We start from the raw sequence: 19071 nt of genomic DNA, 5'->3' as shown, positions 1-19071 counted from the left end.
GTGTGGCAAAGCAGTGCTGTAAAGCAAGTTATCAATCTAGGTAAAGACTTTTGTGGTATCCTTCGGGCAACATGATGACCGGTATGGCATATGAGGATTCTTATATGCCATTGGATACATTTTTTCACCAACCACAGGTCAGAGGCAACTCTGATATTTGCTATTCCAGAACTTGTTACATAAATGCAGATTTTCTTGCAAACCTTTTGGTAGGCATCATTTAAACCTAGGCAGACCATCCAATACTTTGAGAGAAGGAGACCCCTGAAATATATTATAGTTGTCATTGTGAAATGATGGTATAGCACACAGTTTCGTTTTCAAGTTTATAACAGGTCAAAACTTGATCTTTTTATTGATTGAGAAGATGTTGCTTAGAAACCCCCCAGGATTCAGATGACCTGCCTCTCTCATACCTTTCCCCAAAAAATCCTCTACTGAAACTAGATTCCTTGGCCTGTAAAAATAGAATAAAGTTTGAAATATGGTTCTGAACTGCAGGGGCATGGAAGTATTTTGAGTACCCCAAACAGTTTGCTGAATACAGGTGTCTGTTGCTATTTTTAATCAATTATGAAGAAATAGCTACTTAACCTATAACCACTGGAACCAAAATAGGACCTCTGTTTACTTTGAGTTTGTCCTCCTCTCCCTTGACCTTTAATTGCAGTCACATTTCCTCCTTCTCTGGTAAAGAACATTGGCCTGAAGAGCTGGAAGTGGTGGTTGTTTCGGAGTCTGTTATTGAATGTGACTAAAAAGAGCAACCAGGGCACTCCATGATAAATTATTTTGTAACGGATACTTTAATCCTTAGCGTTGCAATATGTAAACAAAAATACAGAGATGTACAAAGTCCATGTAAACAATTGAATATACGTGAGATCGGTGATAGCCAACACGTGTTTCGTCCTCACGGACTTCTTCAAGGCTGTAAACAGAGACAGATTGGAACTCTTTTACAGAGAGAATGTTCCACTACCAGCCGGTAGGTACATATTCAAAGCGTTCATGTATGCATATTTTAACATGCAACGTGGGCCAGAGAAGAGATACCCATAAATGTTACAAGGTGTAGTTCAGAATAGAAACACTGTATAGGATGTGTACAAGAGGAAAAAGGGTGGGAGACGGTCGTAGACAGTATTAAATGAGAGAATAGTTAGCCACCACAAGTGAATAAAATGTGATAAAAGTGTGCTGATATATATACGACAGGGATTGCAGAAAATGCCCAACAATGTGCATAAACTATAGAAAATATGGAAAACGAGAATGCCCGTGGATATCTTAAAATACCTTAATGGTTCTGTGAATTCAGGAAATGTGAAGTTCCAATATATAGTGAAAGTAAAGCCATATCTGTATGGGGAGTCCAAGAAAAAAGAGAAGCACTTGTAATACAAATGCTAAATCTACTGGTACTGCGCTGGTGCTAAAGTTGAAAAAACAGAAGAAAAAGGACCTACCCGGAAAATTGTGATTTATGTGTCCGGATAAGGGAGGGTCCTTAGTGATATCAGGGACCGATAGTACTCATCGGGGCATAAGACTACCCCAAGGGGTGAATCCGTAGTTTGGGATACACACTCCGTCTGAGGTCTCAGTAGACCATGTCTGCGGAATAGAGCAGAGATCTAGGAAGAGAAATGTGCCGACATGAGAGACACAAAAGAACCACATTTACAGTTAACTAAGGGAAATACCCAAAAATTAAAATCAATGGGACGCGGTCATACCATGAATTTGGTCGTAGACGCCAAATACAGTGAGTAACAACTAGGTACCCGATTAGACTAACTCGGGACCACAGGAAGGTGTACACTGAATAAAGAAATCGATACTATCGTTACGAGTATGTTCCAGCGTTGAGGACCTCGGTGTAAGGGGTTGAATATGGAGTGACCAAAAGAAAATAGTATGAGCCTGGTCCAACGCTTAGAGTTGCGGATACAAGTTAAATAGTGAGGAAGACTGGTGGCGGCTCGTATCCGATGAAATATATGACGGCATAGCCGTAAGTGTTGGTGTAATTATCCCAAGTGTGCGGGCACATTAATCACTTCAAGCGTACGGGCGGGACAAAGTTAACAAAAGAAAACGCTCTCAATAGTGGCGCTACCCGCTAAACCTCCACGCGTTCAAATACATAAGGACTCTAGGACGGTAAACTCAGGATGCCCTTACCGGTGATTCCACAGGATCCGGGAGTCAGTGACGCTTCGATAAGCGTGCCGGGTACAGCGTATGATAACGCTGACAGGTAACGTAGGACCAACTCAGGCTGAGCACTGCCGATATATAAACGTGTGCAGTGTAGAAAACAAGAAAGGACTACGCTTTCGATAGGGAGAGGCATGAGTTGAGCTATTGACCACAATAAGAGGTACTACACGGGCGCCATGTTACGTGTATTAATGTGAGCTATGGCATGCAAAATTGAATGTGAGACGACCACCATATCTGCAGCACTTGGGTAAACCTCTCTCCCGAGAACACTGTAGGAAGTTGGCTCTGTATATACTATCTCAAAGTGAGAGATAGTGTGCACAGAGTCCAAGGGTTCCCCTTAGAGGTTGATAGTGGCAAGAATTGATAATACTAATGCTCTATTTGTGGTAGTGTGGTCGAGCAGTAGGGTTATCAGAGGATAGTGTTAAGCATTTGTTGTACACACACAGGCAATAAATGGGAACACACACTCAAAGACTTAACTTCAGGCCAATAGGTTTTTATATAAAAAAAATATTATTTTCTTAATTTATTTTAGAACCATTCAAGTAAATACATAAATTGTAAGTTACTTGGCATAGGTAAGTATGGAACTTTGAAGTAAAACAGTAAGGTACACAGTTTTGACAAAAATGGCAATAAGCTATTTTAAAAGTGGACACTGCAAAAATCAACAGTTCCTGGGGGAAGTAAGTACAAGTTAGTTTAGCAGGCAAGTAAAGCACTTACAAGTTCAGTCTCTGGGGCATAGGTAGCCCACTGTTGGGGGCTCAAGTCAACCCCAAACACCCAGCACCAGCAACATAGAGCCGGTCAGGTGCAGAGGTCAAAGTAGGGCCCAAATAACATAGGTGCCTATGGAGACTAGGGGTGTCCGGTCCCAGTCTGCTAGCAGGTAAGTACCTGCGTCCTCGGGGAGCAGACATGGGGTGTTTTGTAGAGCACTTGGGGGGGTTCACAAACAGGCATACAAAATACACCCTCCGTGGCACAGGGGCGGTCGGGTGCAATGTGCAAATTAGGTGTCGGGTTTAGTATTGAAATCAATGGAGGGACCTGGGGGTCACTCTGGCGATGCAGGCAGGGCACAGGGGGGCTTCTTGGGCCAGCCACCGACTGGGCAGCGATGAGGGCCACCTGCTGGTCACTCCTGCACCAGTAGTTGGTTTCTCTCGGGCCTTGGGGCTGCGGGTGCAGTGCTTCTTCCAGGTGTCGGGTTCTTTGTTACCGGGCTGTCGCGGTCAGGGAGAGCCTCTGGATTCTCTCTGCAGGCGTTGTTGCATGGGTGCAGGGAGGTTGTCTCAGGGTGTCCACGTTATGGGAGTTGCCTGGGGGTCCTCGCTGCAATGTTGGTTTCTCTGGACATGAGCCGGGCCGTTGGTTGCAGAGTGTAGGGGACTCGCACTTCCGGAGTGAGGCTGGAGTCCCTTTAAAGATGGTTTCTTCTTTGTCGATTAGACAGAGCAGCTGTCCACTGGAGGTTTTTGGTCCTTTGGGTTGCAAGGCAGTCCTCTAAGTCAGCAGAGGTCGCTGGTCCTGCTGGATGTGTCGCTGTTGCAGGATTCTTTGAGTCTGGAGACAGGCCAGTAGGGCTGGGGCCAAGTCACTTGTTGTCTCTGTCATCTCTGCGGGGCTTTTGGGTCAGCAGTCCTTCTTCTTCTTTAGGTCGTCAGGAAATCTGTTTGCCTTGGTTCAGGGTTGCCCCTAAATAATCAATTTAGGGGGGTGTTTAGGGCTGGAGGGCAGTAGCCAATGGCTACTGTCCTTGACAGTGGCTACACCCTCCTTGTGCTTCCTTCCTGTGGGGAGGGGAGCATATCCCTAATCCTATTTGGGCAAGTCCTCCAAAGCAAGATGGAGGATTTTCTAAGACAGGGGTCACCTCAGCTCAGGATACATTAGGGGCTGTCCTGGCTGGAGGGTGACTCCTCCTTGGTTTTCTCATTATCTCCTCTTGACTTGCCGCCAAAAGTGGGGGCTGTGTCCACGGGCGGACATCTACACTAGCTGGAGTGCCAAGGGGTGCTGTAACACCAGGCGTGAGCCCTTGAGGCTCACCGCCAGGTGTTAATGTTCCTGCAGGGGGAGGTGTGAAGCACCTCCACCCAGGACAGGCTTTGTTCCTGGCCACAGAATGACATTTTCATCCCATGTGGCCAGAAACCCATATGGATGTGGCAGGCTGGCAGAAACTGGTCAGTCTAGCACGAGTAGTTGGTCTGGCATGCAGGGGGCATCCCTAAGATGCCCTCTGTGTGCATTTCTCAATAAATCCCACACTGGCATTAGTGTGAATTTATTGTACTGAGAAGTTTGATACCAAACATCCTAGTATTTAGTGTAGCCATTATGGAACTGTGGAGTTCATGTTTGACAAACTCCCAGACCATATACTCTTTATGGCTACCCTGCAATTACAATGTCTAAGACTTGGCTTAGACACTGTAGCAGCATAGTGCTCATGCAGGTATGCCCTCACCTGTGGTATAGTGCACCCTGCTTTAGGGTTGTGAGGCCTGCTAGAGGGGTGACTTACCTATGCCACAGGCAGTGGGTTGTGGGCAAGGCACCCTGAGGGGAGTGCATGTCAACTTTGTCATTTTCTCCCCACCAGCACACACAAGCTGTAAGGCAGTGTGCATTCGCTGTGTGAGGGGTCCCCAGGGTGGCATAATACATGCTGCAGCCCTTAGAGACCTTTCCTGGCCACAGGGACCTTGGTACCAGGGGTACCATTTGCAAGAGACTTATCTGTGTGCCAGGGCTGTGCCAATTGTGGAGACAAAGGCACAGTTTAGGGAAAGAACACTGGTGCTGGGGCCTGGTTTGCAGGGTCCCAGCACACTTTCAATCATAACTAGCATCAACAAAAGGCAAAACGGTAGGTGGTAACCATGCCAACAGTGGCATTTTCCTACAAACATTGACCAAGGAGGAATATGCCTGATCTTGGAAGGTAAAGGCCTGGACATACGTTAGTATTTCTTTTATAAAAGGTTTGTCTCAAGCAGCCTTGTGGCACTAGGCCAAACGCTGATCTTTCTGGCTTCAAATATAGCATCAATTTTAATCAGTATTTATTTGCTCCTTTCCAAGGCAGTAACAACATTGGTGTTGCCCAGGAAATAAAATAAATCTCAGAGCACAGTTGGAAAGAACCACTAAGAGAACTAACCAGGAAAAAGGCTGAAATAGTGTGTCCATAAAGACAACAACAGGCATTTGATCTAATCAAAAGGGAGATCCTAGAAGCACCCATATTGAAACCTTTTCTAATAAGCAAGAATTGTGTCATCACTGTGGGTGCAAGTTTGTGTGGACTGGGAAGTGTTTTGTCACAATACTGTGGTAGATCCTAATGATACTGAAAGGTGGTATTCAGTTATAGAAAAGGGATTGCTAGCATGTGTCTTGACAATAGAACATTTCCAGAATTAAGTGTGTTTCCATCTTGGTGGCACAGTCCCTAATAAATTTAGTATAGTACTCGCATAGCCCTTAAAACAATAACACATTTTCTGTGTTGTCAGGCGCCGGCACTTCCATGATGGCATCAGTCAAGGATTATTTAGGTATCGCTCCTTCTTTGGATAAATTATGTCCCAAATATTCCACAGATTCTTGGAAAAGTTTGCACTTCTTAATTGTCAGTGTCAAACCATGTTTTTGCAAATTTCCACATGTTTTTGTCAAATGGAGGTCACTACCTGTGTCAAGCTACATAATGGTATCTCCAAACCGGGGCATGTTTGGTATCAAACATGTCAGAATCATATCCAAATACTGTTGCCATATTGGTTGTATGATTCCATGTACTCTGAAAGCTCCTTAGCGGATCCCCAATACTGCTACTACCATTCATCCTGGGTTTTCCGAGCACCCAGCGGTGCCACCCCTCAGACAGGTTTCTGCCCTCCTGCTGCTTGACCAGCTCAGGCAGGGAAAGGCCAAACAAAGGTTTCTTGTGGGAGAGGGAGGTATCACCCTCTCCCTTGAAAATAGGTGTCATATGACTTGGGAGGGGTAGTGCCTCCCCAAGCCACCGGTATGCTTTGAAGGTCCCTGCTCTGGCGCAAAACAGGACAAAGGAAAGGGGCGTGACCACTCCCCTGTCCATCATCACCCCAGGAGTGGTGCCAAGAGCTCCTCTAGGTGGCCACTTGATTCTGCCATCTTGAAACCAAGATGTGCAGATGCCCCTGGGTGCATCTGAGTGACTGGGTCAGGCAGGTGATGTCACAGCCCCCTCTTGAGAGATGGTCACCTTACTAGGTGACCACAACCGCCTTAGGGTTATGTAGGGTCTCCCTTGAAGGTGGGTCTCCAGATTCTACATGCAGGATTCCACAGACTCCTCTGCAATGTTTACTTAATCTTCTGGCTACTGGAACTACAACTGGACTCTTTAGGAACTGATAATCTACAACCCCAGCAATGACTCAGCTTTGAAACATTGTTTCTCTGGCTCCTTCCAGCAGCTGCAACATATCCCCTGCTGTGCATCATCTGAGGGCGGTTGAAACTCCAGCCTGCACCAAGAAACATGTAGGAATCTCTCTTTGAGTGAAGGAGTCACTCTCCTGCATCTGCAGGCACCAACTGCAACGACAGCCTGCTGCATGCATCAGTTTTCCTCCAGAACCACGTGGTGGTGGTCTGGACTGGTCTCCTTGGTCCTCTCTGCCAGCTGCCCAACTTGGGAGAGGTAAGCCCTTGCTTCTCCTTGCAGGACAGTACCCGTGTGCGCTGTGACTCTTGCAGCTACCAAGGCCTGTTTGCTCCTGCTCCAAGGGGTCTTCAGGCTTCCAGTAGCCCTGGCCCCCAGCACTTCTTCCTGCAAAGCACAGTCTTCTCTCTGCTGCTCCAGCAACGTGGGACTCCTCTTCAGGTGTGCCAACTGGGCCTCACTGTGACTTATAGTGCCTGCTGCCTGTGGGTGCTGCAACTGCTTTTGTTGGCTCTCCCGACTGCTGAGGGTCACTTTGGACTCCCTTCCTTGGGTCGAGTCCCCTTGGCATTACTGGTCCTCTTTAGTCCTGCAACTCTTCTTTTGCTCCTGTTGCATTTGCCAAGGCTTGTTGATGGTTCTTCTGTACCATTGCCTATCTGCGACCCCGCAAACGACATGGGACACCACCTTCACCGCTCCAAGGAGTCCTCTTCAGCTCCTGGGCTCCACAGCTAGTCTTGTTCTTCCCTCATCGACCTGGTTCTGCATCCACAGAAGGGAGGGTAGTGGCTTCTGCCCTCACTAGACACTCCATTGTGCACTGGACTCTGTCCCCTTCATTTGCAGATCCTCTTCTATCAGAATCCCCCTTTGGTTTCTTCTTGTGTGGTCCTGTTCTCATACAATCCTTTTTCTTAGTCCTCTTGTTAGTCCTTGGGAAAACCAGGTACTTACCTCTGTTCTCCTCGTCGCTGGGGGTGACTCTGGTACTCAGCTCTTGGGGTTCCTAGTTCCTCCAGCTCCCCTCTAACAATTTCACATCCTTGGGCGGGGACTGTATCTCGCATTCCACTTTCTTAGTATATGGGGGGGGGGGTGTGTGCTTTCCTCCAGTTGGGGGGAAACTGCCTATAAGTATTCTAGTGTTGTGTTACTATACTAAAGTACCTTTTTATTTGTAACATTGGGTGGTTCTTTCATGTGTGATATGTTGCTGTGTGACTATAGTGGTAGTACATAAGCTTTGCATGTCTCCTAGATAAGTCTTAGCTGCTCAACTACAGCTACCTCTAGAGAGCCCTGGCTTCCTAGACACTGCCTACACTTCACTAATAGGGAATACCAGGACCTGGTATAAGGTGAATTCGGTGATAACGCCATAGGTGCTCACCACACACCAGGCCAGCTTCCTACACCCCCTCAATACAATACAAATGGCATGTAAGCTATTTAAAGATACACATAAAACTTAAAAGAACAAAACAACAATATAAGCTCCATGTCTAGAGACTCCCCTTAGCTTCTTCAGCTACACAAAAGATCTTGGCATATCGATTACCTTGACCAGAAGACCAGATCCAATCAATGATCACATCCTTCTCTATCCAAACAATTTAAAATCTGATGTAGGTGTAGCTTATTTATTATCCGCAATCATTTGTCTAGAACATTAGGCATTCATTTTAACCCTAGGTGCCCTGTCTAAGAGACATGCTAGCCTAGCGTTTATATAATCACCCACATGGTGAACATTTGAGGTATTTGATGCTATATTGGCCAGGATCATACCTAGGCACATTTTGGCATCCAGAATCTCAATTGGGTCCTTTAGCAAATTAGCAGTACTCTCAAAAGAGACTCAGCCTTTGTCACTAGGGTAAATCAGAACAGAAAATAACATCATCATTGTAACAAGCTTCAGAGTCTGTCGTAATAAAAAATCAAATCATCAGACAAAAAAGAAGCATCTGCAGAATCCTTACTACATTTTACAAGTTCCACCTCGAGAGGTCACAAAAAAGACCTTTGATCATCATCAGTTTGTGGTATGTAAACCACCCATCGCACCATCCAAAGTATCAGCCATATCCATTCATGCCAGATGTTAAAGTAATTTCCCTGCTTGTCTTTTTGCTGTCAAAGCTCTGTAGGGTAACCACTAATAGTGACAGCCTGTGAGGTAGCTTGTCAGATTTTCTAAAATAGACTATGCCACTATGTTAGTAGGCACCGATCTGACTGAAGACAACACTGCTATCTGAGTGGACTGTGACGCCAAGGTGTTGAGGAATTTATAGATTTCCCTAACCGTTTCAACCTCCTCTAACTCAGCATCCCAGTTCCTACCATTACCAGATTCATTAGCCTTTATCCTATTAAATTTCTCAAACCGGATAAGCAGCCTCAAAGCCAGAAATATTTTCCCAAATTAAACTTTGCAGAACAATACTAAAACAACTCTACAAGAGAGCTAATTATACATGCCCACATAAGCATAAACAGAAGATAATTTTTCTTGATTCAATAAGCAATAGAAAAGGGGTGAAAAGGAAAGAACAATCTCCATGGCTGTTTAAACAAGAGGCACTAGCTCTCAGATACAAGGTAGCAAGTTTAACAAGAATCTTGAATCCCACCTACAAAATTAATTTAAAGGAAAAAGAAAACTAATCTATTATTAAGCTTCCATCTGATGTGAGACATCGAGCAAAACACCATCCCAGCGAATTAGGGAAACAATACAACAGTTTCATAGAAGCAAATTAACAGGTGGTAAAGCGACAGCAAAGGCTCAACACTTGTAGCAGCAAGGAAAGAGGATGGGGTATGAAGAAGTCTCTATTTATGGCCTATGTGGCTGTCATTCTTAAGATTATTTACCTACACATACAGGCAATATTGTGGTTAATGTAGATTTATTTTGAAATGATGGATACTATTAAATGAAGCATCTAGGAAAGGCTGTCTAATAGAACATCTGGTCTTGTATTAAAATCTTATCCCCAGTACTCTCTTCAGTAAATTTTTTGTTTACATTCCTTTTGTTGTCCTTAATATTATTCTCTCCGTGCATGTGTTACTGCAAGATATTTTAAATTGACTTTAGTCAGGACAGCGTTATTCTATGAACGTTTTGTGATGCAAATTGAATACTTTTTTCATTTCAAATAAGATTGTTTTGTTGTTTTTTCAAAACATTTTAACAATTGTAAAACCAAAGTATTTTTTCGTTCGATGGATTATGCTAGTAGTACATGTCTCTAATTGCTTTTTGTAGTGTGGCTCAAATACACAGTTGCTTCATGTCTTCCAAGAAGATTTTATTTTGGGATACAAGAGACATAGGAAGGAAGAGAAATTGAAGGGAGCCGAGGTATTCTTCCAGCCGTCACAAGGTGTGGTATCCTATTCTGATACTAACTTCTTAAAACTCCTATCCTTATTTAAATGGTCGGATGTTTTATTTGATGAATTTTCCCATTCTTTCAACTTGGGTAGAAACCATTCTTCCAAAAGTAAATGTGTATTCACTCATTTATTATTGTTAAACAGCAATCATATAGCTCACAAGTGTGCACCATGTTCTGTCCATAACTATTCCTTAAGCAAGGACGGGAGTAAAACGCGTAAATCCACAAAGGAATGCAGTTATACCGTCACGTATTTAATGATGCAGCAATCTTCTGAATGAATTAAAAATATTTGCTTTTTTTTTTTTTAAACTCCGTAGCATAGGACCCTGCAATATTTACCAATACCAAGTGACTCCGTATATGTCACGTTTTGCATGATCCTTGCAATCTGAGAAACGGGAACCTGCGTAACTCTCAGAGTAGCTTCGTCCAGCAACTGAACTTAGTTTTAAAGAAACGGAGTAAAGGTTGACAAGCATACTACATAACATTTATTACAGTTGCAATAAAAATAGAACCCTTTCAGTTACTTCGACTACGATGACACCACTTTAATAATATCTGAAATGTCTAAATTGATCCACCCTAATGTTAGTAGAAAAGCACGGTAAATCACTCAAATTTAATACAACAAAGTAGCACAAAGAAATGCAATTGCAACTCTGCCCCTAATTCTAGTGGCACAGAGTACATACCGGTCACAAGCTCTGTATTTGTAAGCGAATGTAAAGGGAAGGCTTATTTTCCATAAGGTGGGCTTTGTAAGATCCCGTGTGGACACTGACTTTTAATTCCTCCGGTATGACTGAAGGCTTATCTGCGATTCTCCTGCTCCTACATTTAGACCGGGTGATTCTTAACAGAGGTCTGTCTGGATTGTGTTTCCATCCAGAAGAGATCTGGCCTGGCAGTTCAAGCTGTACTGTTTCTATTGCAGTGGAACTAATTCTGATATGCATATGCCTGATTTCTGTCGAGAAAGATGTAGTTGGCAAAAAATGATGCAGTTGCATTTGATTTAAAGTAATTTCCAGTGCCTTCGATTACTGAAGCACGACATTCATCTTTTTTTTCTTTTCCCTTATATCATTTTTCAGGTCTACGTGAAACTGTTTTTTGTCTCTCATTTTCACCCAGGACTAAATATTTAACATGTTTCGAAATCTCAGGGAAAATTGGGTAGATGCATTTGACCTTTTGCTTTACCTAAACCTTCCAGTTTCTCAACGCACAATTTTTATTCTTGACATTTCTAACGTTGCAAACGCCATCTTTTGGTGCCTTGCCATATGACATAAAGAACTATTGTGGGAAAGTACCCCCTTGCTTGGCATGGTTACCCCCATTTTCTGCCTGTTTTCAGTTTTTGTGTTCACCGGAATCCTACTAACGAGGACCCCGGTGATTATGCGCTCTCCCTTCTAACTTGGTAACTTGTAACCATTTTCACCCCACATTTGGCATACTGGTGCCCCATGCAAGTCTCTAGTATATGGTACAGAGGTACCCAGGGCATTGGGGTACTGGGGGGATCCCTATGGGCTGCAGCATGTATTATGCTACCCATGGGGGGTCCATGCAAAGCTTTCTGCAGGCCTTCCATTGCAGCCTGTGTCAAAGGGTGCATGCACCCTTTTTCACGTTATGTCACTGCACCAGGTCACTATAAGTCACCCCATGGCAGGCACTCCTAGCCCGGAGGGCAGGGTGCAAGTACCTCTGTGTGATGGCACCCCTGCACTAGCAGAGGTGCCCCCACGAACTCAGTGCCATTTTCAAGTACTCTGTGAGTGCGGGGATGCTATTTTATGTGTGTACTGGACATAGCTCACTACCTATGTCCAGCTACATAATGGTAACTCCAAACCTAGGCATGTTTGGTATAAAACATGTCAGAATCATACCCCAATACTGTTGCCAGTATTGGAAGTATGAGTCCATGCACCCTCGGGGTCCTTAAAGGATCCTCAGCATTGCCCCTACCAGTCTAGCAGGGTTTTCCAGGCAGCCCCAGCTGCTGCCACCGCTCAGACAGATTTCTGGCCTCCTGCTGCTTTAACATCTCAAGCCCAGGGAGGCAGAACAAAGGATTTCCTTTGGGAGGGTGGGGAGAACACCCTCTCCCTTTGGAAATCGGTGTTACATGGCTTGGGAGGGGTAGCCTCCCCAAGCCACTGTTATGCTTTGAGGAGCACATTTGGTGCCATCCGTGCATAAGCAGTCTTCACCGGTTCAAGGACCTCCAGTCCCTGCTCTGGCGTGAAACTGGACAATGGAAAGGGGAGTGACCACCACTTGAATCCAAGGTTGGCAGAGACCTCTAAGAGCATCTGAGTGGCCAGACACGTGAGATCATAGCCCCCTCCAGATAGGTAATCTCCTGGCTAGGTGACCAATCCCCCTTTCAGGGCTATTTAGGGTCTCTCCCTTGGGTGGGTCCTCAGATTCGGCTTGCAAGATTGCAGCAGGACTCCTCTGCAGCCTCCACTTTGACTTCTAGTCACTGGAACTGCGACTGGACCCTCCAAGAACCGACAATCTGCATCCATAAAGAAGACTCCTCTTACAACATTGTTTCCACGGCTCCTCTCAGCTTCTGCAACATTTTCCCGGCTGTGTATCCTCTGAGGGTGGCAAGTCTTCAGTCTGCACAAGAAGGAATTTCCATTGGAGTGAAGGAGTCACTCCCCTGCATCCGCAGGAAACTTGTGCAACGACGACCGGCTGCGTGGATCTCCTCTCATCCTGAGCTGCGTGGATCCTGCATCACTGGTGGTGGTCTGGTGTAGTCCTCTTGGTCCTCTCTGCCAGCTGTCCAATTTGGTGGAGGTAAGCCCTTGCCTTCCCATGCAGGACAGTACCCGCCCCATGTCTCTTGCAGCTACCAAGGCTTTTTGCATATCCACCAAGGGAACTTTAGGCTACGTGCAGCTTCAGCACTCCTTCCTGCTACACACTGCCCTCTGCGTGTTTCCCCTGTGATGTGGGATCCCCTTCCTGTAGTGCTTTGTGGGCTCCTGCAACTTTAGTGTCCCCCTCCTGTGGGGCTTCTGTGGGCGCTCAGTGACACAGAGGGTCCCCTCTGACTTCCCCTCCTGGGTTGGGTACTTCTGGGCTTTCCTGGTCCTCAGTAGCACCACTTTTCCACTAACCTCGAATTTGTCTTTGCCAAGTCTTGTTGGTGGAATTCCTGCACCAACACCCTTCTGCAATCTTCATTCCAGCGTGGGATGTCTTCTGCATGTCTCAGGAACTCTTCTCTGGCTCCAGGACTGCAGTGCTGACCTGATCTTCATCACCGACGACCAACTCCTACAAGTACAGCTGGGTGGGCAGTAGCTCCTACTCTTCCTGGATTCCACTGTGACTCTTGGACTTGGTCCCCTCTCTCCATAGGTCTTCCTCTCCAGGAATCCACTGCTGGTTTCTATCAGTCTTCTCTGGGTGTCTTCTTTTCCTTTTTTTGGTGGTTTGGGGAAATTCCAGTGATTTACCCCCGCTTTGCTGGGCGCTGGGGGGTACTGTGTTACCTTTGTGGTTTTCTAGTACTCCTAGCTCCCCTCTACACATTCCACTTACCTAGGTGGGGGTTCTGTGTTCGCATTCTTTTTTTTTAGTATATGGTTTGGGCTCCCCCCCTAGGGTCACCATTGGTTTTTTACATTTGCACTGATTTCTGACCTTTTCAATGCCTATTGCTTTTTACTAGTGCATATAATTAGTGTATTACTTACCTGCTAGTGGAGGGTTGCACTTCTAATACTTTGTGGTATTGTGTGACCAAAAATAAAGTACCTTTGTTTTTGTGCAACTTAGTTTTTTATTTCACTTGTGCAAGTGCTGTGTGCCTTTAGTGGTTTTGCATGAGCTTTGCAAGTCTCCCAGATAAGCCTTGGTGGCTCATCCAAAGCCATCTCTAGGGAGCCTGGCTTCTAGGCACTGCCTTCACTTCACTAAGAGGGGATACCTGGACCTGGTATAAGTTGTAAGTACCTTGGGCACCCACCACACACCAGGCCAGCTTCGTACAACTATGCAGTTGGAAGTGTCCGTAATTTTCTTTCTGAACCCAGAGGCCAAAGGTAGTGCTTTATTTACAATCCTCGAAAAATCTTTATAGTGCACATCTTGTCAACTGATAATGCTAAAAACTCATGTTCGATGCAGATGCTTTATTCCCCCAAAAGGAAAAATCATCTGTTAAGATATGTTTTTATAATCTTAAAACGTCGAAGCGCATTCTTCCCCAACTGAAGAAAATAAATTGTTCCCTCTATCCCAGGTGAAGCGGCAAATGCCTCTTTGGATTTTTTTTTTAACACTCTTGAATGTAGCCTTCCTAAGCCCTCACTCAAGTGATTGCAAAGAACCCAGAATCTATATTTTTGGCTTAATGACCTCATGCAGTTAATGTACAATAGAAGCAGGCTGAACATGTGAACTTAGTGTCTTCTGAAGAAATGGTCTCAAAATTGCCCAAGGAACAACTTTGTCATGATCTTACATAACACACAAATGTACCTGGATTGAATGAAGATCATCTTTCATATTTAGATCTTGATTCTTTGCCACTGCCCTCTCTTTGATATCACAGTTGATTGACTCATCAGGACATGAGTGGAAATTTCACTATTATCGTTTTTCGCCAATAGTCTTTTGCAAAGTGAAAATGCAGAACTGAGTACTACAGCACTCGGGGTGCGTGGCAAACAGTTAATGATACTTTGCTCTGGAAGACTTTTGGTCCTGGTGCACCCTAATATGTATCTGTTAGTCTTTGGTCATTCAGTGAAACGTAGTTTGTATCCATGCTTCTCTGACCAGGGTAATTTGCAAACTCAGTGTACAGAGCCCCCCCTTCTGTTTTCTTCTCCTATATGGACTTTCCATCTATGATTTCAAAAATACCACAATTGTATTCAGACCATCCAGTCAGGATTTTTAGCATTTAACGGGGTGTAATTCTCTAAAATATCTACTGGTCCAAGAGATGGGATGTTTCAGAAATCTCCGAGCCATGTTAAAATAGCCGCTTGTCCTATTTAATCCCATGCAGTGAAGTGATAAATTATGGGTGTATTTTCAGAGCTCTGATACTGTCCTCTCTGAATATATCAGGGTTCATGTTATGTCAAGATTTAAATTATAGCAAGGCTCTTATTATGAAACCTTTCTGGTTACAGAAAAAGCTAAATTTACCAGTGTGCTATTTCTGTTGGAAATTTGAATATACACAGATTTTCTTTATAAGTGTCACTTGTTGAGGGCAGCTTTTTGATCACTGTCGGGATGTGAATATGACAGTACTTTTCCGTAGTTCTGATTATAGTAGAAATCAGGATATAACATTGTTCTTTTTATACCATTGCTTCCTTTATTTCGTTCTGAAAAGCTTTGGCAAAATTACTTTTCAGCATAATATCAATTTCATAAAAAGGTTACAGTAAATAGTCAGGTTATTTCTGTAGTATAATGCACAGATTGCCAACTGAAAATCAGCAAGACCACTTCTGATGGATACAACTACCTGTGGATTCCTCACCTTATGAATTCTCCCAATGAGCCAGCATTCGCTGGAAATTTTCTCCCTAGCTCCCCACATCGACGAGGAAGTCATAATTGCACGGCTCCGCACGCGACGCCGTCTGACGTTATCCTGGCAATAAGAAGTCCTCGCTGGCGTGCTAACGTCGGTTCCCTTTTTTCCGTGCCTTCGACGCTAACGTTTTTTTCTTACCTCTTGAACAGTTAGTGTTTCGAGGAATGATTGTTGAGCGTTACAATGTCTCAGCCGAAAAAAAAAACAGGATTTAAGCACTGTTATGAGTGTGGGGCGGTTGGCATGTCAGTGACAGATCCTCATGAGAATTGTTTGTGGTGCCTGAGCTCGGACCACGATGTGGAGGGATGCTTGTCTTGCCAGCGGATGAACCCAAAGGCTTTGAAGGAGAGAGAGGCTAAGCTCTTCTTGGCAAAAGCTAAGAAGGAGAAAAGGGGTCATTGAAGATCAAAGGCGAGGGTTACTTCTTCACATAAGTCCTCGAGGTCGTACAAGAAGCGACACCCGCACATATCTTGACGCCTTTCTTCCAGGGATCGGTCTCAGTCCCCCTCCGAGACGGCGCTGTGCTCTGTGGGAGATCAGTCCTACGGTGACTCCCAGCCTCAGAGTCCACAGGATTCTTCGGCGCTGACTTTGATAGAGGTCTCTGAGTCCCCAGTGAACCCTGCGGCTCAGTGTTCTCCTGTGTCCACTCATGGTCAGGAGTCGGGTGTGCAGGCATCTGAGTCGGTTCAGACGCCTTAGGAGGAGGAGAGGTTTCCTGCCTTCCCGACTCCGGGAGCGGATCCATCAGCGTTCCTCAATGCTATGTTTAGCATTTTTAACAGAGCTATGGCCCCCGCTGGTGCGCCTGCTGGTCCCATGGGTCCGTTATCATTTACGCTGGGTTCACAGCGCCATACAAGCAGGCTCCGTTTGTACCCTTCTATCTGGGTGAAGGTGCTGGTTTGGCCCCAATGACTTAGCCACCTCGGATGAGTGCTTCCGATGGCGCCAGTGGAGTTCATGACGGCACCGGATGGATCTGGTTCGACCCACAGTGTCTCTCCGTCCTCTCTTCCGCCGGAGCGTCCATCTGCTTTGAAACCGGCGTCATCGACTAATTCTCTGGCAACGCCACGTTTGGAGTCTAGACTGAGGTCGAGGAGAAGATCCTTGAGGCTCTTGGAGGAGCAGGAGTATCAGCAACAGCTGTTGGAGGAAGGAGAAATTCCAGAGTCTATGGGTGAAATTTAGGGCCTAGACTCTGCAAGTGGCTTAGGTACATCCCTTGAGTGCGATTTCTCATCCCCTGGTGAGCTCACAGTGGAGGCAGCTTCTTACCACAGTGTAATAAGAAAGGCTGCAGAGTTTTTGGACCTTCCTTTGCCGGCATCAGAGACAAAGACAAACATTTTAACTGAGATGTTACATCCAACGACTACGTCTTCTGAACTTCTCCTCCCTTTTAATTATGCTTTTGCTGAACCCATTATGGACATTTGGAGGAAGCCTGTCATGACTCCAGCGGTTTCCAGGACTGTGGCTAGAAGGTAAAGAGTTGCTCCAGGGGATCTGCAATTTCTTTCACAGCATCCAGTGCCTTAGAGCTTAGTGGTGCAAGCCTCTAGTTCTGCAAGGTTCGCTCCTGGTTCGTTCCCTGCGACTCCTTCAAATAGGGAGTCTAAGTGTATGGAGCAAACAGCTAAAAAGGTCTTCTCATGCAGTATGGCCTTGAAGTCTCGCAATGCTACGTGTGTGCTGGGGAGGTATATCCATGTCCTGATGGACTCGACAAGAGCTGTTGTGCCAAGATTGCCTCAGGATGTGGAGGGACAGTTTGAACTCTTGTTGGACAGTCAAGCAGCAGCCAAGCAGATGATTTAATCTGGCTTGGACAGCAGATTAGGTTGCCAGGGCAATGGGCACTTCAGTGGCAACCAGGAGGCATGCCAGTCTCAGGGCTTCTGGTTTCTCCACGGATGTTCAGGCTATTCTTATGGACCTTCTATTTGATGACGAGAAGTTGTTTGGGTCCAAAGCAGACTCAGCTTTGGAATGATTTAAAGACAGCAGGGCTACTGCAAGGTCATCGTCTACACCCTTTAGGTCTTTTCAAAGGTTCAGGGGTTTTGGCCGTGGATCCTCTTTCCGTGGAAGGCCACAATCCAGCATTCAGCAGCCTGCCAACCCTCTCTACAGATCTTCTAGATGTGGGGGAGGGTTAGGCTGCGAGGAGCCACTCAGCAGCCTTCTGCTTCATCCTCTTCCTCTGGGGGAGCCCACCAAGGAAAGCAGCCCTAGTTTTCTCTCCATTTTACATCAAGTTTCTCCTGTGGGGGGAGGTTATCTCATTTTCTCCACAAGTGGGAGTTAATCACTTCAGGCTCTTGGGTGCTGAACATTGTGGGGAAAGGTTATGCCCTTCCTTTTCGGGAGTTTCCCCTCTCCCTTCCCTCCCCATCATTCGTTTTGCATGGAAAATCGTCTCCTGTTGATTCAACAGGAGGTGCAGGTCCTTTTGTTAAAGGGTCCAGTGGAGTTGGTTTCAGAGCAGGAGAAGGGTCAGGGATGTTATTTAAAGTATTTCCTGATTCCCAAGAAGGATGGTCGATTGAGGCCTATCCTGGATCTGAGGATTTTGAATTGGTTCCTGTGAGGAAATGCCTCCTTGGCATGATTACCCCCTAACTTTTTGCCTTTGCTGATGCTAAGTTATGATTTGAAAGTGTGCTGGGACCCTGCTAACCAGGCCCCCCAGCACCAGTGTACTTTCCCTAAACTGTACCTTTGTCTCCACAATTGGCACAACCCTGGCATTCAGGTAAGTCCCTTGTACCAAGGGCCCTGAGGTCAGGGAAGGTCTCTAAGGGCTGCAGCATGTCTTATGCCACCCTAGGGACCCCTCACTCAGCACATGCACACTGCTTCACAGCTTGTGTGTGCTGGTGGGGAGAAAATGACTAAGTCGACATGGCACTCCCCTCAGAGTGCCATGCCAACCTCACACTGCCTGTGGCATAGGTAAGTCACCCCCCTAGCAGGCCTTACAGCCCTAAGGCAGGGTGCACTATACCACAGGTGAGGGCATATGTGCATGAGCACTATGCCCCTACAGTGTCTAAGCAAAACCGTAGACCTTGTAAGTGCAGGGTAGCCATAAGAGTATATGGTCTGGGAGTTTGTCCAACATGAACTCCACAGTTCCATAATGGCTACACTGAAAACTGGGAAGTTTAGTATCAAACTTCTCAGCACAATAAATGCACACTGATGCCAGTGTGCAATTTATTGTAACATACACCCAGAGGGCATCTTAGAGATGCCCCCTGAATACCTACCCGACTTCCAGTGTAGGCTGACCAGTTTCTGCCAGCCTGCCACACACCAGACATGTTGGTGGCCACATGGGGAGAGTGCCTTTGTCACTCTGT

General features: G+C 45.7%; 1 protein-coding gene across 2 annotated transcripts in view; it reads left to right on the top strand.

Moving 5' to 3' along the window:
- DMXL2 (Dmx like 2) overlaps positions 1-19071 on the top strand; it is a 1615381-nt gene that overhangs the window by 365127 nt on the left and 1231183 nt on the right. For both annotated transcript variants that reach the window (XM_069222485.1, XM_069222484.1), the window contains exon 15: positions 9960-10077. In XM_069222485.1, the coding sequence (XP_069078586.1) occupies positions 9960-10077 (118 nt within the window). The remainder of the gene's footprint in view (positions 1-9959; positions 10078-19071) is intronic.

This window comes from Pleurodeles waltl, chromosome 3_1 (assembly GCF_031143425.1).
Source record: "Pleurodeles waltl isolate 20211129_DDA chromosome 3_1, aPleWal1.hap1.20221129, whole genome shotgun sequence".
In the NCBI taxonomy this organism is placed as follows: Eukaryota; Metazoa; Chordata; class Amphibia; order Caudata; family Salamandridae; genus Pleurodeles; species Pleurodeles waltl.
This window is presented reverse-complemented; position numbering and strand designations above follow the sequence as displayed.